This window comes from Poecilia mexicana, unplaced genomic scaffold, assembly GCF_051168715.1.
Source record: "Poecilia mexicana isolate PSO_F unplaced genomic scaffold, ASM5116871v1 scaffold_17, whole genome shotgun sequence".
Taxonomy (NCBI): domain Eukaryota; kingdom Metazoa; phylum Chordata; class Actinopteri; order Cyprinodontiformes; family Poeciliidae; genus Poecilia; species Poecilia mexicana.
In genome coordinates, this window is record NW_028263386.1 from 542,523 (window position 1) to 567,554 (window position 25,032).

General features: G+C 41.3%; 1 protein-coding gene, 1 long non-coding RNA gene and 1 gene segment (V, D, J or C); 2 read left to right on the plus strand and 1 right to left on the minus strand.

The window, feature by feature from the left end:
• Window positions 1-1,089: 1,089 nt before the first annotated feature.
• On the minus strand, window positions 1,090-11,024 carry LOC148154473 (uncharacterized). The gene is made up of 2 exons (XR_015765837.1): window positions 10,417-11,024; window positions 1,090-1,459 (listed from the first exon to the last, which is right to left on the minus strand). It is a non-coding gene; the product is annotated as an uncharacterized LOC148154473 (long non-coding RNA).
• On the plus strand, window positions 8,443-9,191 carry LOC148154474 (immunoglobulin lambda variable 5-37-like). The segment is given in 2 exon segments: window positions 8,443-8,582; window positions 8,679-9,191. Coding segments are annotated over 2 exon segments (432 nt in total).
• A 240-nt stretch (window positions 11,025-11,264) lies between the features above and the next one.
• LOC106911465 (uncharacterized) lies at window positions 11,265-24,562 on the plus strand. The gene is made up of 7 exons (XM_088014765.1): window positions 11,265-12,235; window positions 12,339-12,688; window positions 12,837-12,936; window positions 13,167-13,468; window positions 23,879-23,963; window positions 24,037-24,341; window positions 24,551-24,562. The coding sequence occupies exons 1-7, from the start codon at window positions 12,055-12,057 to the stop codon at window positions 24,560-24,562; spliced, it is 1,335 nt and encodes a 444-aa protein (XP_087870891.1). The 5' UTR covers window positions 11,265-12,054.
• Window positions 24,563-25,032: the final 470 nt, after the last annotated feature.

Genomic DNA, 25,032 nt, shown 5'->3' on the forward strand with positions numbered 1-25,032 from the left:
GTGTTTATGGCCAAAGTCAATAACCTCATGATGGATACACCTCATATGCAAGAAATCATGTTAGAAAATAAATCTAAATGTTAGCCTATATAATTTGCTGTCATAAATTTCCAATGTCTCATTCAGCTTTTCCTAATCATTCTGCTAATTATTATATTTTCATAACAGACCTTTGATCAGTTGAGTAGCGGGGGTGGAAATTAGCACCTACCGCTGGCCAAATGCGGGTAAAAGTATGAAGTTGCGTGTAAATTGGAGCAACGCAGCGCCACTGAGGCGGGTTGACAAATTGAACAGAAAAAAATACATTCAGTTTGAACCTCTGACCAGGGGAGGACTGACCGTCTGGACCATAGACATAATATAAGAGTAGACCCGCATTGGCCGCTCCGGCGCAGGAAATACGGCGGCCATCTTGGAGCGGTATACCCTCCTACTTTGCTCAATCAAAACAGCAGAAGATGCCTCAGCACTGAGGGATATTGTTGTTCTGGTCGATGGATTATTGATGTGAGGGCTCCACAGACAACATTTCACAAGTAAGATGGACATATTATTGTGTATATATTGTGATTAGAATATTACTTTACTGTATTTATGTCCACCGGCGAGATACCAGCTAATATTAGCTACAGTGCTTGGTGTAATACGGGTTCAGCCCCGCTATGAAGGCTAACTGAGATTCTGTACATCTAAAAACATTTATTATTCTCTAACATTGACTTAGATTATCTGACACAAGGGCCTATATTAGAAATGAAACAATATAACACATATTATAAAACTTATGTGCTATAACCAGGCACGTGCAGAGGGGGGGGGGGGGGGGGGCTTGAGCAACTCCCCCTTTTGCCCCCAAGTACCCTTTTGGTCTTTTTTCTTTTTTTGTAGCATTATTTCCTAAACCCTCTTCTGACACATAATAACATGTACTAAAATTAGTAGTTTTTTTGTACAACATAATAAGCCCTCCGGTCACCTTGTTACCTTTGACCTTTTGCCAATGACCAGGGCCGTGCAGAGATCACTAAGGGGCAGGTGCTCAAAGGGCCCATCTAACCTCCTTCTAGGACAGAATATTAAAGCCTCTCAGCTTTCAGAGTTTAATAAACAATGATAAATTACAGAATTGTGAGATATACAATCAAAGCTAAGGAAAATCTCTATAGAGCATACAGCTATACATATGTAAGATATTTTATTAGTAATTTCTTTCTGCAGGTTTATTTTGTTATAGGAAAGTTTTGCAATATTCAAACCCGCAATTTAGCAAGATCTGTAAATCAGAGCTGGACCACCAGACATATTTAGTCTTTACAGAATTAAACTATTAAAATATAAACAAGGCCCAATGCAACCTTTAGTGGCTGTAATCTATAAACAGAGCTGCCTGGTTGCTGCAGTGGAGATGAAGATGGTCCATCCAGGAAAGCAGAGCTGCAGCAAACTTTAACTGGAGCTGCAGAAAAAAGAAACAACAGCAAAAATGTAATTATTAATGCATGTCACCATGAGAACAGCTGCTGAGTTCTGCTTAAAAAACTTGTTTTAAAATTAAAATCACACATTTTTGTCTCATGAAGTGAATTTTCTTTGCAAAACAAACTTATTTGTGTTTGTCAGAAATATTTTCTTGCTATTCTAAGTTTTTGTTTGACTCAAAGTTTTGCTTGTGATTCTCTCATGACGTCGAGGGCGGGGCCTAAAATCACAACAAGATTTCTGATGTGTGCAAATAAAAGTTTATGTTTGGTAAAAATTAGTTATTTAATTTAAAAAAAAGATTTTTAAACAAAACGTTTTGTTTTAAAAAGAAATCATTACAATTCCAAAAGTTTTGATTACAATTTTATTGAATTTAACTTCATACTCTGAGAACCAGACCATAAACTTAAAGTCTGGTTGAGTTTTTCCTTCATTAATGACTTTTATTACATACATTTTATCTATCATGGTAGTTCAGGTGAGTTATTTTTAATTCTAAATGAATATCCTTGTTGGTCTTTTATTTAAGTGCTATTCTCCTTCAAGCTACATTTACCTAACGCCAGAATAAATGTACATTATGCAGCAAAGGAAATTAGACATATATTCATTATGGAGATGATTGGTTTGGACGGCGATGTTCCCCTATAATCAATACTGAAGAATGACTGATATCATTAACGATACAGGGGAGAAGCTTTTTGTTATCTAGCTTTGCTAGCAGAGTCGTTAGCTAGCAGCTAGCTAATAGCACAACAACAACAACAGCCTAATGTCTGTATGATAAAAACACTGAATGATAGATCAGAACAGTTTCTCCTCACCTGGCTGTCTCCTCCCCTCAGTAGTTCTTCAGAGAAAGGCAGACAGAGGCCTGTCGGTGTCTGTTGTATCTCATTACTTCTCTGCTTAAACCGCTGAAGCAGAAACGAGACTTCAACGTTTTCCATCATCTGACAAGCAGCAGGTCTGCTCCACTTTATTCACCAAAACGTTTTAATTCACCAAAAACTGATCTGTAATCTGAACGTTCGCTACGTTCAGCTCCAGTTAGCCGCCTTATCTCACTGCAACTGGGTCACGGGCAAAAGGTCAAAGGTAACAAGGTGACCGGAGGGGTTATTATGTTGTACAGAAAAACCAACAAAAAACTAATAATTTAAGTACATGTTATTATGTGTCAGAAGAGGGCTTAGGAAATAATACCAAAAAAAAATTGACCAAAAGGGCACTTGGGGGCAAGGAGCAAAAGGGGCAGGTGCTCAAGCCCCCCCAGCTCCCCCCTTCTGCATGTGCCTGGTCGTGACGTGCAACCCGGGGTAAAATCTGGCCTTAGTCCCGCCTTTGCTGCTCCATTGGTCAGAGTGACAGTCAGTCACACAGTGCATTCAGCCAATTAACGCACCTCAGGTAGTTCTTCAGGCTGCTCCAGTTTTCCAGTCAGGTGTGAGGGGGAGAGCTGGAGACAAAGGAGCTGCAGGTTGGTGCTTCCCAGTGTTGTGGTACTCGAAGTTGGTCTTGGTCTTAAGACCGGTCTTAAGACCATTTTTTGATGGTCTCGGTCTCGTCTCGGACTCGACCGCATTTGGTCTCGGTCTTGTCTCGGTCTCGGGCGCTGAGGACTCGGCATTTTATTTCAAGACCAGTCAAGACCGCAACTGTGAAAATATCACTAAACATGCAGCATACTGTCCAGTTTATTTAACATCTTTGTTTTCAGTGGATGCAAAACGCACCGATTAAAATCCAAGCAACAACGTGTTTCTGTTACTCCCCCCACCCTCCCCACCTTTCACTCTCCCTCCTCCTCCCCTCCCCACCTTTCACTCGCGCGCGGCGCTCCAGGACATGCGCAGTGGTTTCCTCTCAGCGGCAGAAAATGTTTGTCTAATCGTCAGTAATATAATAGCGCTGCATAAATAGTAAGAAATCCGATGGCCACAGCTAACTCAGCAGCGCTTCGCTTTCACAGACGGTGGGGACAACGTCTAACTTTTTTCGTCACTTAGAAAAGTAGCTCAAAGAAGGTAAGCTCCGTTAACGTGATGTTAGCAAAGCTAGCTGTACAGAGACACATAAGCATTGTGATGAAAAATGTTATCACTCACTGTGCTGAATTATTGTGCGGAGGTGTTGACTGACTTGTCGCATATATGGGACAACGCTATGTCCAAAAGTCTGCAATATAGTGAGGTGACATTCAGAAACAGTCAATTCTTCTCCACGGCTCTTTACTTATTAGATAGGACTGGAGTGTCACTCACTGAGAGCCGTTGTTCTATCAGATAGCCATACGCTGTCAGGATAGCATACATGCATTAAGAAGTCCGACCGTCAGAGGAGTTGTCAGTTCACCATACGCAGCAAGTTATGACGAAAATAAGTCATTAAATTGTTTTCAATGATAACTATATAGATATACATGTGTTGTCATGGTTTCAAAGTGTATTTAAAGCAGGTCTGGCTGCTGCTGGAGTCAGCTACAACACACGCCCGTGTAAAACTCACTTAACCGCTAAGTCAGGATGCCATACAACTGTTAATAGCAAAGTATGACGATCTATGTCATGATTCTATGTTGTTGATTAAATGAAATCTTATGGTAATGACGTGTCTGACAGATATAGCCGGTGTTCTATCACATAGCCATACGCTGTCAGAATAGCATAGATGCAGTGAGTACCATGCCAGCGCATGCGCATTAAGTCAGACCGTCAGTGTAGTTGTCAATATACGCAACAAGTTATGACGAAAATAAGTAATTAAATTGTCATAATATGACATAATGTGATAACTAGATGGATATACATGCGTTGTCGTGGTTTCAAAGTGTGTTTAAAGCAGGTCTGGCTGCAGCTGGATGCCATACAACTGTTAATAACCAAGTGTATGATGATCTACGTCATGATTCTATGTTGCTGATTAAATAAAATCATATGGTAATGACAGCGTATGCATGTCTGAGCTAAGGTATGACTATCTGACAACGTATGCTGATCTGACAGAACACCGTGATCTGACCTGACAGAACACCCGTTCTTTGTTCTTGTAATGCTCTGTGTACACTGCATCATTATTTTATTTTATTATGTACCTTAATATTTAAATTAACAAATAACTAAAACACAAGAACCAAAGAGCACGCAGAGCATGCACATTGCTCTTTGATTGTTTTTGTTCAAAGTGACAGCTGTAATGTCTGCCATGGTTTCAGACTACCTGGCTTCATGTACTGGGATAGAGAGTGAAAACAGTCACGATGAGCGCCTTCTGTTTGGTTACTTCTTGCTTGTTGCTCCTTGGTCAGTGTTCATGTTGAGCGTTATTTACCGTCAGGGCATTGCCTCAATTGCTATATTTAATGGTGCAGACAGTGGTGGCTTCTTATATGAGCAATATGGGCAAATGCCCAGGGCGTTATGTTTTTAGGGATGGCACGAGACCACACTTTTTAGCACATAAATGGAATATTTAATATTGGTAAAATGTATTAAGTATTTAATATCTAGGTGTTTTATGGTAATATGGATCTTTCAGATTATTTTGAGAAGCAATTTCGATCATATTTTACATTTTATTGTGTCATGTAGCGCGGGCCGCTGGTCTTGGTCTTGACTCGGTCTCGACTCCCCTCGGTCTTGGTCTTGACTTGGTCTCGTACCCCAAAAGTCTTGGTCTTGTCTCGGTCTCGATACACTCTGGTCTTGGTCTTGTCTTGGTCTCGGGTTGGGTGGTCTTGAACACAACACTGGTGCTTCCAAACAATCAGTTCATCTTTGTTTGTTATGCACTTTTTCAAACTTACAATATAAAAATCATGTAGATCTGAACATCCAGTGAGTTTGGAGCCGTGAAGCTGTCATGCACTGAACTATGAATGGAGTTGGTGAGTAAACACAATGTTGTTTAGCATGTTGGTGGTGGTAGCCAATGCTAATTGATCATCAATTGTTATATGATCTAACTTCTTAAATTCAACATGTTTAAGATAATGAGAAATGTTTTATTTTGTCTGAAAGATTAGATTTAGGATATATTGCATTTATTTTTGTATATAACTGAAAAGTCTAGTTAACTAGCAGGCTGGTAATTTACTGGTCCTGTTTATTTTAATACAGGCCAGGTGACCCTTTGTAGGGTTAAAGGATGGGGAGCTTCTGAGAACTGGCTGGGCCAGGAGAACCTGAGATCCACTCCATACTGGTCTGGTAGGAGGCTGATGGTCTGTACTGGTTCCCCTCCATCTCACCATTCAGACACACAATCCACTATTCATCTCTTCATCTGGAACGACTGCGCTGGGACATCGTCATCTCAAATATCTGGACAATTCAACCATGGACTTTTTGAATGTGTCGGTCAGACACTGTGCTGACCAGTGGGGAAATTTAACTGTTGTGCACAAATGTATGGAAGATCTACTGCAGTACTGTGTTTATTTTGTATTTATTATTTGGGGTTCTATGTATGTCTTGTGGTGGTCACTTTAATTTTCTCTTTAAAATACATGGCATTGAAAGCAGTTATTTTGTATAGTTTTTATTGATTACTGACAACGGCTCCAGTAGACGAATTTCGTCTTCTGATTTATTCCATCTAGTCCCTTCGTACATTAAATGGGGCTACAGACGCATGGCCCAGTTGCCTCTCCACAGTGAGATCAGGCAGCTAACTGGAGCTGAACGTAGCAAACGATCAGTTTGTGGTGAATTAAAAAAACGTTTTTATCATAGTAATTATTTCTAGTTAATTTATTGCACTAAACCTCTGTTATGTTATCCATGCTTATGTAAGAGAAAGCATGGACACCCTACATATGTACGGTACACTTATTGTCAATAAATTGGTTTTCATAGAGTTAAGAATAAATCATGTATTTTATGTCATTTGCTTGTACTGGTGGGGTTTGTGATTGAAAGAAAGACAGTGTCTGAGTGGCCCATAAAAGATTTTCTCCACTGTGAGTCAGTGAGGTGAAGCTGAGAGTTCAGCAGCTGATGTTCAGGATCCAGATTGGACCAATGAAAACCAGGGAGATTAAATCCAGATTAGACCTGACTAGTGACAGGCAGGGGTGAAAGTAGGGGGGTCCGGCAGGGTACTGCTACCCCTAAAAGATTCAGCGGGGTTCGCAGTACCTGAGATAGGAGCGGCTGTCTGCTGTAAAACATCAACGGGTTCACTGTGCAGCCGTGACTGATTAGTTTTTCAAGAACAATCTAAAACACGACTTAATCGGTTAATAACTTTTTTCCCATTTCATATTGTTTCTAAACTCTTGGTGCTCCTTTGCTAGAGCAGCGGGGCGATGAGTCGATCTCAGCATTAGGAGACAAACTGACGCTGAGACCAGCAGGTCCTCCTCTGATTGGCTTAAAACGTTCGTAACTTTATTAAAGAACAAAAAAGTCAACAAAACGTGTTTAATGACCCAACAACAATAATCTCAGTGATTATTGTTTCAACAAGGTGTTGCGCAATTCTGTGCGTTTTGGTTCCATTATTAATAACTAGAGGAGTTTAAATGAACTAATCAACCACCGCTGTGTTCAGGGAGGATTATTAATGATCACAAAATAAATATCAAGCCTGGAAACCTGATGTCATAACGGACTGAATGTTTTTAACGTCTCTGCTCGGCTTGTGGAGCGGAGGAGGTTGCCATGGCAACAGGTGTGCTTAAACGAAAGAGAGACGGAGAATAAAACTGTGCCAGTGGTTTTCAGTTATCACCTGTTCAGTTATTTTACCTTTGTTTACCTTTGCTGTGGCGAATCACAGCCGCTGGAGTTCCTGAACGTTCAATAAACAACAAACTTGGACTAATTACCTCGTTCATCTGCGAGTATACCACGTCATTCACAACAAACATCAACCACGGTAAATGTGTTTCATCAAGTATTTAACAAACAAATGGCTTGTCTAACATAAAAAATAGTTTTATTGCTCTCTGGCATCTCGCTTTGAGCTCAGAGTCTGAGAGGCTTTTCCTCTATCAAAGGAAAAGTTAAAAATTAAAACCTTTTTCAACCTTAAAGCTCCACTGCTGAAAATGAGGCTCTAACATTCACAAATGACAGGGAAATAAAATCCAGTCCAACATCTGGTTTGAGGTGATTCCTCTGGAACCTGTTGGAGGAAAAACATCCCAACTTCAGAAGATGAGCTTTAACCTAACAGCTCTGTGGTTCCTCCTGTCAGGGTGAGGAGGAGCCATGTTGGGAAGATGAAGCTGCAGGATCTGCAGAACAAACAGGCCATGATGCTGGGCTGCTGATTATCCCTCTGTCTGGACACAGGATCAGTAGAACCAGTTTAAAAGATAAAATGAATGGTTATATGCCAGACATGGAAAACTGGGATGACATGACTCCATGCCATGAAGTTCAGGATTTAGGTCTCCTGGCATCTCAAGGTTCAACATGGCAGCCAGTGGAGGAAATACAGCTTTACTTTGGAGCAATTCAAGAGCTATATATATATATATATATATATATATATATATATATATATATATATATATATACTTTTGTCATAGTACCCCCAAGAATTTAAAACTACTCACCCCTGGTGACAGGTGAGTCTAATCTAGGGAAAGCAGAACAGCTGCAGGAAGGAACAAACAGAAAATACAGACAGAGCTGAAGAAATCCACAAAAGAAAAGATAAACATGAAACCAAGAGGAAAAAGTTCAACAGCGGCTGCAGTTTGTGGCTTTTTAACTGAAATTGATTTAAAAAATTTGTAAAAATCTATAAATCAATAAACTATATTATTATTTTATGAAAATATCAAGCAGAACAGTTAGAATAAAATAGTTTATCTACAAACTTTACTCTAAGTTTACCTCTCATTTTGTCTTTTTACATAATTGATAGTTCTGAAAGTTCAGAAGTAAAAACTTTATTTCCATCAGAAAGCAGCTGAAGCTGAGAGTCTGTTAAACAGGAGGAAGAGGAGGAAGAGGAGGAGCTGATCTGTTCCTGAACTCAGAGACTCAAACTTCCTCCTTCAGTTCAGTTCAACTCTCCAACATTAACTCTGCTCAACATGGACTATTATGGTCTGTCTCTGCTCATCACCTCCCTGCTAACAGGTCAGATTTAATTATAAATATGTTGATAATCGTATTCTAAACTTTGTGATTGTGACTCAGTTTAATTCTATAACTAACAGGTTTCTCTGCCTTCAGGTGTCGAGTCTCAACAACTTTCTCCTCTGGTGGCAGAAAATTTCCCTTCACAGGGCGGCTCCGTTTCTCTGACCTACACATTTTCTAAAGAAGCATCTGGAAGCGATGAGTTCTACTGGTATCGCCAACATCCTGGAAAACCTCCAGAGTTCCTGCTCTACCACCTGGGATCAGGAAAAATACTGACGGAGCAAACTGCTGGACTGGAGATCGATGTGAAGGGAAGAAACATAAGTCTGCTGATCTCCTCTGCTGCAGTGACAGACTCTGCTGTGTACTACTGCGCTGTGAGGCCCACAGTGACAGGAAACACCAGAACCCTGGACAAAAACCTGCAGTACTCCACAGCAGCCACTAGAGGGCCTCACTCCCTGTTAAACCACTAAAACCTGCAAGTACTCCACAGCGGCCACTAGAGGGCCTCACTCCATGTTAAACCACTGAATCTGCAGTACTCCACAGCAGCCACTAGAGGGCCTCACTCCATGTTAAACCACTAAAACCTGCAGTACTCCACAGCGGCTACTAGGGGGCATAGAGCAAGGGTTCTTCACCTTTTGACCTCTGGGCCCATTTATATATTAACTATCTATTGATTTACCAAACTGACTTGACTTTTGTTCAGTGTAAAAATCTAATTCAAGTATGGTTTACCAAGCAAAAACATTAAATATAACTGCATCATAATGTGATACTCATAATTGATTTATTTATCATCTGCACATAAAACAACTTTCTGAACAGGCCATGGAACGGATCAAACTGCAACAAGAGTAAAATTAAAGGCTCATGTTTGGCCTCTGACACCACGCGTATTAGAGCTGGAACATTAAAAAAGGAAGAAAATACTTATGCCAAAAAACCCTTAAATTTTGAGATTATGCTCAGAAAAGTTCTAGAAAAGTTCTATTTGTCCCGCCTACCCCTCATTGATCCCAGCTGTGTCTCGTTTCTTTACTGTCAGCTAATCGTCTCTAGCTGTGTTACTCCATCTGCTACCAGTTCTGAGCTCCAAGCCTTCTGCTCACCTGTGCTGCCTGGATCATGTTTTTCTTCATTAACAGCATCATCATTATTCAACAGCCTGGGCCCTACACTTCCATACTCACCATTACAACTGCAAATCATGACAATTTCTGAGTTTGAAGACAAACAGTTTCAACTTTTGAAACTCAGAAAATGTCCAAAGTTTCTGAAATTTACAAAAATTGATGAAATGTTTGACTTTCACATTAACACATATTTTCCAGAAAATTTATGATTTTTTTCCAGAAAAATGTTTGACTTTTGAAATTCATACATTTCCTTGTTTTTTTTTCTAGAATATTTCAGAGATTTTTGGTGGAAATGTACTTGTTTTTATGTCTACAATGGCATAAGAGTCTAAAAACCTTGAGAAAATGTGGATATTGGTTAAATCAAATTATGTGCCCAAAAATACATACAGTAATTTTAAAATTAAGTATTGTAGAAAATAATTTAAAATGCAAATAAAAACATAGCCTTACAATCCACAAATTAACCAGAATCTGCTCTGTGACAAACAAGAGTCACAGCAGCAATATCTCTGGTTTCTGGAAACTTTACTAAAGCACAGCCCACACATAAAAACATGGGAATTTTTTGCAGACCTCTAGGAGGCGCTGCTGACAGTAGCTCTATGATCAAGAATGGCTGCACAAGAAGGTATGAGAAGTATTTCAGTCTGACAAACTGAACCTGGATCAGTAAACCTTACCAATGATCCTGTCTCTGTTCTCGTCCTGTAAGGGATGGACTTTAGAACTGGGACGATCCGCTCTATCTTCCTGATCAAACTGTTTCCTAAAACAGAGACAGTTTGATCACAATCCAAACTTGCACGTGGTCATGATGCGGCTCCCACCTTCCACCGGTAGCTGTGGTGTTCTACAGGATCTCGAGCTGCAGATCAGTCCTACATGTTGGTCTGAAGACGTTTCTACTTCTTAATGCACAACAGGAGGAGGAAGAGGAGGAGCTGATCTGTCCCTGAACTCTAAAGAGACTCAAACTTCCTCCTTCAGCTCAGCTCTCCAACATTAACTCTGCTCAACATGCTGTCTCTGCTCACATCTGGATTCTCTCTGCTGGTTCTGATCACTGGATCAGGTTGGTTGGAGTCTTTCAGAGAATAATCTGATCCTTGTTGTTCTTCACTTATATCACTTTTTTCTTCCTTCAGCTGTAAACTGTCAACAACTCACTGCAGGGAAGACTGAGGAGTTCAGTTCAGAGGGCAGCTCTGCTACTCTGACCTGCAGTTACACCAAAGATTCAGCTGATTATTTATTCTGGTATCGACAAAATCCAGGAAAACACCCAGAGTTCCTGAAGTCTCACTCACCTTTAGGTGGAGCAGAAAATCTGGACAGGATGACATTTAAAGGAAACAAAGAAGAAATGTCCATGACGATCTCCTCTGCTGCAGTGACAGACTCTGCTGTGTACTACTGCGCTGTGAGGCCCACAGTGACAGGAAACACCAGAACCCTGTACAAAAACCTGCAGTACTCCACAGCAGCCACTAGAGGGCCTCACTCCCTGTTAAACCACTAAAACCTGCAGTACTCCACAGCAGCCACTAGAGGGCCTCACTCCCTGTTAAACTACTAAAACCTGCAGTACTCCACAGCAGCCACTAGAGGGCCTCACTCCCTGTTAAACTACTAAAACCTGCAGTACTCCACAGCAGCCTCTGTCTTGACAACAGCAGTCTGTTGTCAAGACAGCAGGTCCGAGCGGCGGACCTGCTGGACACCAGAGCCAAACATTAACATGAACAAACTGCAGACGGATATCAACTAAATCAACCAAGTGTTGAAAACTACAATAATCCCAGCTAACATACCTCGGTGGGCCCCATTTGACCTACAGTGTTGCTCACATTTATCCCTTATGGGGCCCACCAAGCTCACAGCAAACTTTGGGAAAGGTCACACCTGTGTGTGTGACTCATAAAAAGCAGACAAATATTGAAAGTGTGTGCTGATGTAAAGTATCAGTGGCATTCTTGGACTTACTTTGTATAATTACTTTTGATGTTTTATTTGCATTAATATTTGGTCATTTTTCCTCTGGACATTTTGTTCTCATGCAGCCTTTCTCCTCTCTGCTCCCCTCAGCCATTCAGGTCCACTAGAGGGCAGCGTTACCAGGTTCTGTGCTCTGCTGTGGTTGTGTGTTCAAGCACTCTGTCACTCCACAGACCAGGTGCCATAGAAGTTCTTGTCTCCCAGACAGAACAAATGAGAAACGTTAATCCGACTGTTGAAGAGCTGCAGCGTTCCCTCCAGATCCCGGTCTGAATCATTCCGACTGGTTCTAGCAGACTCAGTCTGAGTTTGGACTGGGTTTAATGGAACGGCCCGTCACCAGGCTGAATGCAGCCAGAGCTCAGTCAGGGGAGGAGCTCCACTCTGACAGACTTTGTGTTGGAGCTGTAGAGCTGCTGCTGTCTCTCTGTTCTTCTGTCAGTACCAGGGAAATAATGCTGCTGCTTTTCTCCTGCATCATGATGACCTTCTGCCTCCAGCCAGGTAAGTCATCTGAAGATGCAGCAGGTGGAGAAGGAGACAGTAGGCAGGAAACATCTGGAGCTTTGAGTTTGGTCAAATTGAAATATCAATCTGTTGTTTCCAGGATCCTCTGAGGATTTACTGACACCATTTAAAGACGATCAGCTGGATTTGGAAGGAAACAATGTGACTCTGTCCTGCAACTATTCAGGAACAGTAAACCTGCTCCTGTGGTACCGACAGACGCCCAGTTCATCCCCACAGCTGGTCACCTCAGGATATTCAGACACAACAGGAAGGCTTTCATTGAGACACGAGAAAACAGCGAAGACGTTTCATCTGCTGATCTCCTCTGCTGCAGTGACAGACTCTGCTGTGTACTACTGCGCTCTGCAGCCCACAGTGACAGGAAACACCAGAACCCTGTACAAAAACCTGCAGTACTCCACAGCAGCCACTAGAGGGCCTCACTCCCTGTTAAACTACTAAAACATGCAGTACTCCACAGCAGCCACTAGAGGGCCTCACTCCCTGTTAAACTACTAAAACCTGCAGTACTCCACAGCAGCCACTAGAGGGCCTCACTCCCTGTTAAACCACTAAAACCTGCAGTACTCCACAGCAGCCACCAGGGGGCGACATGCTCCAGCAGGCGGCGCTCTCCTTGTGCTCTGTGCTCCAGCATCGTGTCAATAAGAAGTGGTGCTGTGAAGAGAACAACAGTCAGACTGAATGTTGAACATCAGCTGCTTTCTCCTGCTGGTTTAAACCTTGTTGGACAGATGGAACATTGGCTGTGGATTATTCTGGCTGCTCTTTTCTCTGGTAAGATACAAAGATCAACATGTTTCCTCCACATGGAGGAGAAGTCTGGAAAGCTGCTGATTGTTCTCCTTTAATCAATCATCTCTATTGATCCATCTCTTCCTCTGCATGTTCTGTTCTTCCCCAGAGTGTAAAGGAGACTCAGTGACGCAGACAGAAAGAGAAGTTGTTGCTGCTGCAGGAAGCTCAGTGACTCTGGGATGTACCTATCAGACTAGTGATACAACTCCTACGTTACTCTGGTATAAACAAGAAGAAAACAGTTTCCCAAAGTACATGTTGAAAGAATATGTGAAGGTACCAGACAAAGCTCCAGAGTTCGACAACAACAGATTCAGTGCAGAGATCAACGACAAATCCTTCAACCTGACGATCCAGGATCTCCGTCCGTCAGACTCTGCTGTGTACTACTGCGCTCTGCAGCCCACAGTGACAGGAAACACCAGAACCCTGTGCAAAAACCTGCAGAGCAAATCAACACAATACCCACATTGTCCACTGGAGGGCATCAGGCTCATACCAGTCATTAAGTTCACTTCTCAAGGGGTTCTTATAGATATGTTTTTCCTTTCCATTTTTAACTAAAGCCATAGTTTTCAGATGAGCTACAAAGAATCAAAATGATCTAATATTATAAAGGTTTCAGTTCGGATAAGAGGACAAATAAAATCCAAAGTGTGACAAAGTAAACTATCAGACTAATTGAAGACAGCCATCTCTGTTCAGAGAGAATATCTAATATGGTTTTTATTTTAAAAAAGGTTCATTTCTCTAAATTGATAAGATGCTGAGAGAGAAACTGGGCAGCCAGCAAGGCTGGAGGAAAACTCAGAGAGCCTTTTGAGACAAAATATAGTGACTCAGGGCAGCTCCCATCTTTATTCTCGGGAGGAAAATAAATCTGTCATCATGATGTTATTAAAGAAACATGTTTCTTTAATATGCAGCCAAGGGGAAACAAACAAAGAGCAGTTCTAGGATGCCTGAACTGAGCCTTGTGTCACCCCACATGATGGAGGAGCAGAGGATGAAATGTGGCCACCGAAGTAGCATCTAAACCAACCCATCGGAGTATCCCTGATGCCGATACGTCGCACCAGGTGAGAGGGTAACATTAGATGGTTCACTGTATGAAATGCAGCTGATAAGTCTAAAAGGACAAGAACTTCCCAGTCACTGGAGTCGGTCACAAGGGAGACGGTGTCTATCTCCAGCAGTGACTGGGCAAACAGCAGGCTAAACCCTGGGCAGGTCATCAGTCCATCATCAGGCTTGGACTAGACTACCAAGAGAGGTGAGGAGCTCTCCAAAGAGTTGGGTGGAACCAGCTTTAGGTGACCAACACGCTCATGTAAAGGTGACTTGTTGGCTCAAACTTGTCAAAAGCCCAAGAGCAGGTGACAGAAACCAATGAGTCATAACCAGTTCAGGAGATTAAAGTCCCAGTTTTTACAACTTTATCAATAAAGAAATTAGGAGAGTTTTCACAATCTGCAGAAAATGGGTTAATACAATTAGCCTGTGGAGAATGGGATGCTGGGTCATTAGTCATGAACAAAACAATCTTTCTTTGGCATTTTTCACAGTTTTTTGATAATCACACCAGCAGTTTGTTCTTTTTCCACTTATGCTCAACTTGTCAGCTCTCATGTCGTTCAGTTATGGCTCAGGCTTAATGTTAGGCTGCTTGGTTTTCATTGCTGCTTTGAGTCCAAAACATTTAAAATAGTGAGTATTGGTTGGTCGATCCCAGTCAATATGCTGGACTCATCATCACCCTGTCACAAACAGAAAACCCCTTGCGATGTTTTAACCAGATCTTCTGGTTGAAACCTGAATATCCAGCAATTGTTGTCGAATGTAATCCGGTGGAGAGTAGACAATTAACGTCAAAATCAACACCAATAGTACAAAGATACACAGAGTTGGCAGAGGACAGAAGCTGCCGACATCGTCTGCATCAACCTTTCACTTAATGTTTCACATTACAAAGTAGCTGGCAGTTAAATGCCTAGAGCGAGACAGAGAGCTTTAGGGAGGAGCTGATCTGTTCCTGATCTCTAAGAGACTCAAACTTCCTCCTTCAGTTCAGTTCAGCTCTCCAGCATTAACTCTGCTCAACATGGACTATTATGGTCTGTCTCTGCTGGTCGCCTCCCTGCTAACAGGTCAGATCGATTCTGATAAACAAATGTTGCATTCAGAGGATTATAATTTCTTTTCATCATATTGTACGAAATTAAAGTAACAGATTATTTTTTTTATAGGTGTCAACTGTCAACATCTTAAAGAACATGTGGACAAAAAGTTCAGGTTGGAAGGCAGCTCTGTCACGCTGTCCTACAATTACTCCAGAAAAACGGCTGGAGATGACTATTTTTTCTGGTATCGACAAAATCCAGGAGAAAAACCAGAGTTTCTGATCTCTTACTCTGGAACTGGAATGCTAATCTCAAAATCAGAGTCTGAAATGGATTTTAAAGTGAGTGACACAAATCAAGTTCATCTGCTGATCTCCTCTGCTGCAGTGACAGACTCTGCTGTGTACTACTGCGCTGTGAGGCCCACAGTGACAGGAAACACCAGAACCCTGTACAAAAACCTGCAGTACTCCACAGCAGCCACTAGAGGGCCTCACTCCCTGTTAAACCACTAAAACCTGCAGTACTCCACAGCAGCCACTAGAGGGCCTCACTCCCTGTTAAACCACTAAAACCTGCAGTACTCCACAGCGGCCACTAGAGGGCCTCACTCCCTGTTAAACCACTAAAACCTGCAGTACTCCACAGCAGCCACTAGAGGGCCTCACTCCCTGTTAAACCACTAAAACCTGCAGTACTCCACAGCAGCCACTAGAGGGCCTCACTCCCTGTTAATCCTATGGTTGTTGAGTCTTTGGACTGAAGACAACAGAGACATGAAGCAGTAAAGATCAGAGACAGAGCTGCTGAGGAAGCAGAAAACTCTCTGATTGGTCGAGTTGAAGTGGCCCCGCCCACTGACCTTCAGCTCATCCAATGACATCATTTCCTCCTCCTGCTGCAGTGGAAGAACCTTGTTGATCTGCTGTGTGGCTCTAAGGACTCCAAAGACATGTTGCTCTCCCTCGTTTTGCTTCCGTTTAACTCTGAAACTTAGTCAATTTTATCCTTTATTTTGAAGGTTTTATTGGCTCTACTGGCCTTTATTTGAGTAGCTAGACAGGAAGATGGGTAATGAGAGAGAGGGGCAAAGCTTCATCAGGACTTGAACCTGTGGCAGCTGGTTGTACTTTACACCCTGCAACCACAGCACACCAACTTCATACTTTTAATCGAGCAGTGACATTTGCACACCGAGACGATGTTGGATGTATCCACAAAATATTTTTTGTCGTTTAGGACGTTCATTCATAGAGATTCTGCAACTTGGGGCACCAAGTAAAAAAAAAAGATCATTTAGAAGGTAGGAAATAATTGAAATTAGACAACTGGATGGTTTAATTAATGGTGAAACAAATGAGACTGATTGACGTGTCAGGATCAAGAGTCATTTCCTTTACATAGTGCTAAGCTGTGCTACAGGAAGCACAAAACCATATCTGACTGCAGAACGTGTGGAATATTGAAGCAAATGGGCTCCAGCAGCAGGAGCCCCTCCTGTCAGATAACAGCTGCCCTGCATGCTTTAGATGTTCCCCTGCTTCAACACTCAGATGATTGCAGTTCAGCAAACGCCTGCTAATCACAGAACAAACATCTCACCAAGAATAATGTGGATATTGCCAGAAATGCTACACAGCGGAGAAAACGAAAGAAAATTCAGAGCACTTGGAAAGCAAACTGCAAAGTGTTTATAAAATTATTAGGAACACCAGAAGAATCAAAAGTGTTGATGATCAGATCCCTGGAGGAACTGGACAAAGGAGGAAGAACGGGAACGCCGGCACAACTTAACTAAGTCACAACAGCAACTTCATACCAAGAACTTATGAACACAGTCAGTTAGAATGATCGGCCTTTGACTATAAAGAATACAGTTCTATGGATTTTGGCAGTGATTGGATCTAGATATTAACTTCATTTCCTCCATGAAGAAACCTGCTGTTACCATAGAAACGCACAATTCAACTACAGATTTACGTCAAACGGAAAGTTTTTGATCATACACTTTAATAGCAGAAGCCTCTATGCTAATTTTGATCATATTAGAGAGTATTTAGGAACATTTGGTAAAACTGCGACTACCACTCAGTGTAATCGCAGAATCAGAAACTTGGCTGAATACAGACAGAAAAATGGATTTTCTGCTCAACAGCTGTGAATTCAGCTAACAGAGAAAGTAAAAGTGGAGGAGGAGTTGGACTATACTGAAAAAAACATGGACTTTTAGACGTCTGGACATGTAATAATGTTTTGAATGCATAACTGTATAAAAGGATAAGAACATTATTGTAAGTTGCATTTGTAGAACACCAGGCTCTGAGTTTGATATTCTGTGGGAATGGATGGAAATGTGTTTAAAGGTGGACTGAAACGATTCCTGGAGCGATTCGAGTCCCTCGAAGCTTCGTTAGTTTATGTTTTATCATTTAGCGCGCCGTGTTCCGGCCGGAACATTATTTGCGTTGCGCATCGCTCTCACTTCCGCCTCTGAGTTGTTGAGGAAAGCTAAGTGTTAGCGGCATAACGTCCAATCTTCCAGTTCGGCCCGCGGGGATTTTACTGATTGGTGATAATTTCGGGTTTTCATCGTTTTCGGGAACCAACAAACATCCTTAAATGACCGGAGCGATCCGGGAGTCCGGCAGCCTTTCTGCTCCGGAGCTGCTGGTTCAGAGCTGAGGAGGATTTCTACAGGTAGAGGCTGAACACGGCGGGCGGCTGATGCTGACCGTGGAAGAGCAGCTTTAGGACGAACCGGCATTAAATGTCACATCATCCCGGTCTGAACCAATGGGAGGCGGAACATGGCTGGTAGGAGGAGCCGTAAATATCTGGTATTGGTCCCCCGGTCTTAGCTTCGCTTACCTTGTTTCTTAATTATAAAAAGGGTTTGACACAATAAATCATGATTAATAAATAAGTTGGAGCAGAATGAAATGAATCGGCTTAGCGGGTCGGAGCTCGGACCAAAGTTTATCTTGTTCATAACCGATATGTGCAAAGCTTGTGAAACTATGAAAAGTTTTTTATTTACAGATGACACTGTCGCAATAAACAATAAATTCATCAATTGCATAATAAATTAAAATAATTCAATCATTTTCATTTGCTTGATTTATGGTTTTTCTCTTTTTTACCATAAACTGAAGGATAAAACTCTTCAGTCTGCCGATTTGGTCTCAACTAGAACTTGTTTTGTAAGATAATTTTATTCTATTGGTTGTTTTCTTTATTTATCTTGGAAATGTCAAATGTTCCAGTGTTTAAATGTTCATTAAAATTTAAAGTTTTGTGTTCTTGCAAATTTATGCCATTATTTCTATTATATCATTGTAAAATGTTCTCAAAACAATTATTGTTTATTGCAATAATTTCAGCAACAATTTATTGTCCAGCGAAATTTATCATGACAAACTGATGACACAAATTTGGTTTTTGTTGGATATGAAATGGAGAAGCTGCTAAATAACCTGACGACGCGCTTTGATGTTAGAAATCGTCACTGAATTTGATTAAAACTAAAATATTATTGCAAACAAAGTTCTGAAATAAAAATGGAGATAAAAGGAGTAAATGTATAAAGGGTTCAGGAACACACATTTCTTAGAGTTATTATTGATGATGAAGCTAATTTATAAACCACATATTCGATATTATCCAAAAGAAAATATCATGTTTAATACTGAATAAAGCCCATAATTATGCAAATATATCACAACCACCATAAGAATTATCAATAAGTTTGATTGGATCACACAGATCCATTATTTATATTATTAAAACTGACTGATGTGGTGAGTTTAAAACTGTGTCTTATTTAAAGCACAAAATCAACAGTTACCAGAAAATATTCAAAACTTGTTTTCAAAAGAAGATTTTATCATCTCAGAGGGAATAAGATCAGAACCAAACGGACTTTTACTGTTTCAGTCTGTGGAGAGAAACTATGAAACAGTTTGAATTGAAAAATGTCCAAACATTAAACAATTCAAATCTTTCTATAAGGAAATGTTTACGTTAATATGAGAAACTGTCCTGATGAATTATATTGTTACACAGCATTGTTAACATTATGATGACTAATATTATTAGAGTTATTAGTATATTGTTGAATGTCTTGTATTAAGAATCTGAAAGCAGATTGAAGGTTTAATGATACAAAACTTATAAACAGGATGAGATCATTTGTGATGTTGCTGGAGAAGAAAGTTTTAATTCTGTTCTCTCATCTGAACGTTTATTTTTTGCTTTACTGTCATTTTAATTGTATCTCGATGCGTCAATACAAAAAAACCTTTATTGATCTTTGAGACGGTCCATTAGCATTGTTATCACATTTTATGCTATTAGTTAATAAAAATCTCTAAATGACAATATTATCAGATCAAATCCACAGTGAAGCAACTGGTGATGAAACTTCCAGCAACATAAAGGTCAAAGTTCATTCTCATATTTATTTAGGTTTTTTAAAAACATTTTTTAAAGATATTCAAACTTCAGAAATATGAGCTGAAGCCTCACAGGTTAAACATTTGACTCTTTTCTTCCTGTTCAAATCTTTTGGAATATTTCAGAAGTGATGAAGGTTTTTGGGTCATCAGGATCACTGATCACATCTCAACTGTTCATAACTCCACCTCTCCTCTCCACCAGGGGGCGACATGCTCCAGCAGGCGGCGCTCTCCTTGTGCTCTGTGCTCCAGCATCGTGTCAATAAGAAGTGGTGCTGTGAAGAGAACAACAGTCAGACTGAATGTTGAACATCAGCTGCTTTCTCCTGCTGGTTTAAACCTTGTTGGACAGATGGAACATTGGCTGTGGATTATTCTGGCTGCTCTTTTCTCTGGTAAGATACAAAGATCAACATGTTTCCTCCACATGGAGGAGAAGTCTGGAAAGCTGCTGATTGTTCTCCTTTAATCAATCATCTCTATTGATCCATCTCTTCCTCTGCATGTTCTGTTCTTCCCCAGAGTGTAAAGGAGACTCAGTGACGCAGACAGAAAGAGAAGTTGTTGCTGCTGCAGGAGAAACTCGGACTCTGGGATGTACCTTTGAAACCAGTGTTGGAGGTTATACTGTGTTCTGGTATAAACAAGAAGAAAACAGTTTCCCAAAGTACATGTTGAAGCAGCTGTCATCAATGAAAGATAAAGCTCCAGAGTTCAACAGCAGCAGATTTGATGCTGAACTCAACAGCATCATAAAATCCTTCAACCTGAAGATCCAGGATCTCCGTCCCTCAGACTCTGCTGTGTACTACTGCGCTCTGCAGCCCACAGTGACAGGAAACACCAGAACCCTGTGCAAAAACCTGCAGTACTCCACAGCAGCCACTAGAGGGCCTCACTCCCTGTTAAACCACTAAAACCTGCAGTACTCCACAGCGGCCACTAGAGGGCCTCACTCCCTGTTAAACCACTAAAACCTGCAGTACTCCACAGCAGCCACTAGAGGGCCTCACTCCCTGTTAAACCAGGATTCAGTCTGATTGTGGAGCTGAGAGTAAAACAGACTGCGAGTTTCTGCGTCACTGAACTGTGTGATGAGAAAGTTTGGCTGATGATGTTTGAATCCAGGTCTGTTTATGACCTTCATCTCCAATAAATCTGGATCTAGTTATTTTAAACGCCACATTTAGCAGTAATTAGTTTAATTTGTACTTGAAGTTGTGAAAAAAACTGAACTTTTACTTGAATTTGTTTTGCTTTGAGAAAAGTATTTTACTTAGTTACATTTTAAATCATATAAATTATTGAATAAAAATAAAACATAAGGAAACACCACCTCGCTGAACTTAATGCTTCAGTTTAGCTGTAAGTAAAGACGTGCATTTGATGGAAAAAAACACTTCAGCTTTTTTTCTTCAAGAGAACTGATGAGATTTGATTTCATGCTTTTGTGTAGTTTTGTATTTTCATGCAAAAATCTTACTGTACTTGAATGTGTTTATTTTATAATTATTTTTTCTTGGATCATTACACATCCGATGGGAAATACGTGGATATTTAATAAATGTTTTATCAGGTTCTTGTGATCATAATTTCTATCGACTGAAACTGAAAACAAAATCAGGAGTTTAGTTTGGAGTCGGTTATTTAGACAGGAGGGACAAACAGCTAAAATAAGATATTGGACATTAATGTCAATATTTTGTGCTGCATCTTCATTTCTAAAGTTGCTCCTTTAAATAAACGGTTTGAGGCCAACATGTTCTCCTTTCCTTTGTGAAGAGCAGAACTTTGTTTTGCTCTTCACAAAGGAACTAAAGTCACATTTTAATGAGGGATTTGTTACTTTTATCTGTATCTAAGTGCAGGTGACATCAAATACCTGAGTTACATTATGGGATGTGTAAACCTTGATAATCGATTCATGTTTCATCTCTTGTCTTTTCTGTTGAACAAATTAGTTGTTTTCTGCCCTTTTATCAAGTTTTGATTGAATTAAAAATAATCCATGTCTCGCTACGTTTCATTTTAAGGTGAGTAAAGGAGAAGTGATTTATTGTCGGTCCTGTCCCGGTGCACGTGGACCAGCTGTGTAAAACGTCCCAGTCCATAAATCAAACGCACCAATCCGTTTGGTTCCAGTCAAATCTCCGGTTATAACTTAATAATCAGTTGTTTTCGGGGTGTGCTGTGTTTTAATTGAGCAAAATGACGTCAAACACCAACTAGATTTTCTCCGTTTGCTTCTAATTGGGACGTTTTGTGACCAGCAGACAGACGTTAAACGTGGCAGAGAACGGTTTGAGGGCTGCAGACGAAAACTTCGAGCTCCAGGAGGGGAGAAGCTCCAGCAGCAGGACGGATCAGAAACACTTTGGAATGAAAAATCAAGCACAGAGATAAACAGATTAAGATTTAGGCTGCAAACTGAGTCCAGAACTTCAGTTTGGATCTCTGAATGATCCATGTTGTCCTAATGACTGATGACAATAAATAGAATCACCTGTAATCAAGTCCCGTATAAATGCACCTGCTCTGTGATTGTCTCTGGTTGTGTTTAAAGCGCAGAGAGAATCATGAGGCCAAGGAACACAGCAGGCAGGGCCCAGAAGTTTAAAGCCGGATTTGGATACAAAAAGAGCTTTAAACACCTGAAGGAGCTCTGAGCAGCGATCATGTTGAAATGGAAGGAGCATCAGACCAAATCTACCCAGACCCGGGCGTCCCTCTAAACCTTCATCTGGAACAAGGAGAAAACTGATCAGAGATGCAGCCAAGAGGCCCAGGATCGCTCTGGATGAACTGCAGAGATGTACAGCTCAGGTGGGAGAGTCTGTCCATAGGACAACAATCAGTGGGACACTGGATAAATCTGGCCTTTATGGAAGAGACGATATCCATAAAAATCTGGTTTAAAGTTTCCCACAAGCACCTGGGAGACACAAACATGTGGAAGAAGGAGCTCTGGTCAGATATGTTTGGCATAAAAGCAACACAGCTCATCACCCTGAACACACCATCCCCACTGCCAGACATGGTGGTGGCAGCATCATGGTCTGGGCTGCTTTTCTTCAGCAGGGACAGAGAAGATGGAAAACATTGATGGAAGACGGATGGAGCTGAAAACGGAACCATTCTGGAAGAAAACCTGAGACTGGGACGGAGATTTACCTTCAGCAAGACAAAGATCCCAAACATGAAGCAAAACCTACAATGGAACAGTTCACAAATAAACTTATCCAGGTGTTAGAATGGCCTAGTCAAAGTCCAGACCTGAATCCAATGGAGAATCTGTGGGAAGAGCTGGAAGATGCTGTTCACTCTCCATCCAGCCTCACTGAGCTCCAGCTGCTAAAGGAAGACAAAAACCAAACGACTGGCAGCTGTAATCACACCACAAGGTGGCGCTATAGAGAGTTAATGCAAGGGGACCAATGATATTGCATGCAGCCCTTTGCAGGTTTTTATTTCTTAAAAATGTTTAAAATATCCAATAAATTTTGTTCCACCAAACGATTGTGTCCCACTTGTTGATTCTTCACAAAATAATAAAAATTTTAGATTTTTGTTTGAAGCCTGAAAAGCAGCAAAAGGTTGAAAAGTTCAAGGAGGCCGAATACTTTCACAGGCCGCTGAATGAGTCAAACTGCAGCCGTTCTCCCAGCGCAGAATCTTTTACCGGTATGCAGCACCGCATCGTACCGCCGTCCGTCCTGCTTCTCCCTTTCTCCAGCAGTCAACAGCGAGAGGCGGGGTCCCTCCCCTAGTCCCCAGTCCATCTCAGATATTTATAATTAGTTATTATTCAACACCTGAGAGCAGCTGATTGATCAGATTGAATCTTGTAACAAAACCAACAACTAATTGAGGATTTTCCAGAGTTGTTGTCATATTCAGGAAATGCTGAATATGACCTCATTTAAAATAAAAATAATTCAACAACTTTATTTATTTCAACGTAGACCAGAGGTGTATACCTCCAGACCCGAATGAAATGTTTTATTGGCCAGCTCCTCCAGAACCGGATAACATTCAGAGAGGGCGGTTCAGCCGTCACATTCACCTGAATTCAAACAGAACAGCTGCTAAACTAATGGAATACATTGTGGAATGGGCCTGGCCTTACCCAACATGGCGCTCTAATGTACAACCTGACCTGAATGCAACATGGAGTCAAAACAGCCACAGAGAGGAGGAGCTGATCTGTCCCTGAACTCTAAAGAGACTCAAACTTCCTCCTTCAGCTCAGCTCTCCAACATTAACTCTGCTCAACATGCTGTCTCTGCTCACATCTGGATTCTCTCTGCTGGTTCTGATCACTGGATCAGGTTGGTTGGAGTCTTTCAGAGAATAATCTGATCCTTGTTGTTCTTCACTTATATCACTTTTTTCTTCCTTCAGCTGTAAACTGTCAACAACTCACTGCAGGGAAGACTGAGGAGTTCAGTTCAGAGGGCAGCTCTGCTACTCTGACCTACAATTACTCTAAAACTGCTGTTTATAGTGATTATTTCTTCTGGTATCGACAATATCCTGGAGAACCTCCAGAGTTCCTGATCTCCCACTCAGGAACAGGAGATAAACTCCTGAGTCCGGTTCCTGGTTTCTCCTTCAACGTGAGTGAAGATAAAACCCGGATGGATCTGCTGATCTCCTCTGCTGCAGTGGCAGACTCTGCTGTGTACTACTGCGCTGTGCAGCCCACAGTGACAGGAAACACCAGAACCCTGTGCAAAAACCTGCAGTACTCCACAGCAGCCACTAGAGGGCCGCACTCCCTGTTAAACCACTAAAACCTGCATTACTCCACAGCAGCCACTAGAGGGCCTCACTCCCTGTTAAACCACTAAAACCTGCAGTACTCCACAGCAGCCACTAGAGGGCCTCACTCCCTGTTAATCCTCTGGTTGTTGAGTCTTTGGACTGAAGACAACAGTACGGTGGCCGACAGGTGCAAATGCGCAGCAAAAGAGAAAACATGCAAACAAAAGAAAAGACACCCCCCCGAATCAAATGCAGCAAACAAAAAAGAAAACACCCCCGAATCAAATGCAGCAAACAAAAAAGAAAACACCCCCGAATTAGAAAACACCCCCGAATTAAATGCAGCAAACAAAAAAGAAAACACCCCCGAATTAGAAAACACCCCCGAATTAGAAAACACCCCCGAATTAGAAAACACCCCCGAATCAAATGCAGCAAACAAAAAAGAAAACACCCCCGAATTAGAAAACACCCCCGAATTAAATGCAGCAAACAAAAAAGAAAACACCCCCGAATTAGAAAACACCCCCGAATTAAATGCAGCAAACAAAAAAGAAAACACCCCCGAATTAGAAAACACCCCCGAATCAAATGCAGCAAACAAAAAAGAAAACACCCCCGAATTAGAAAACA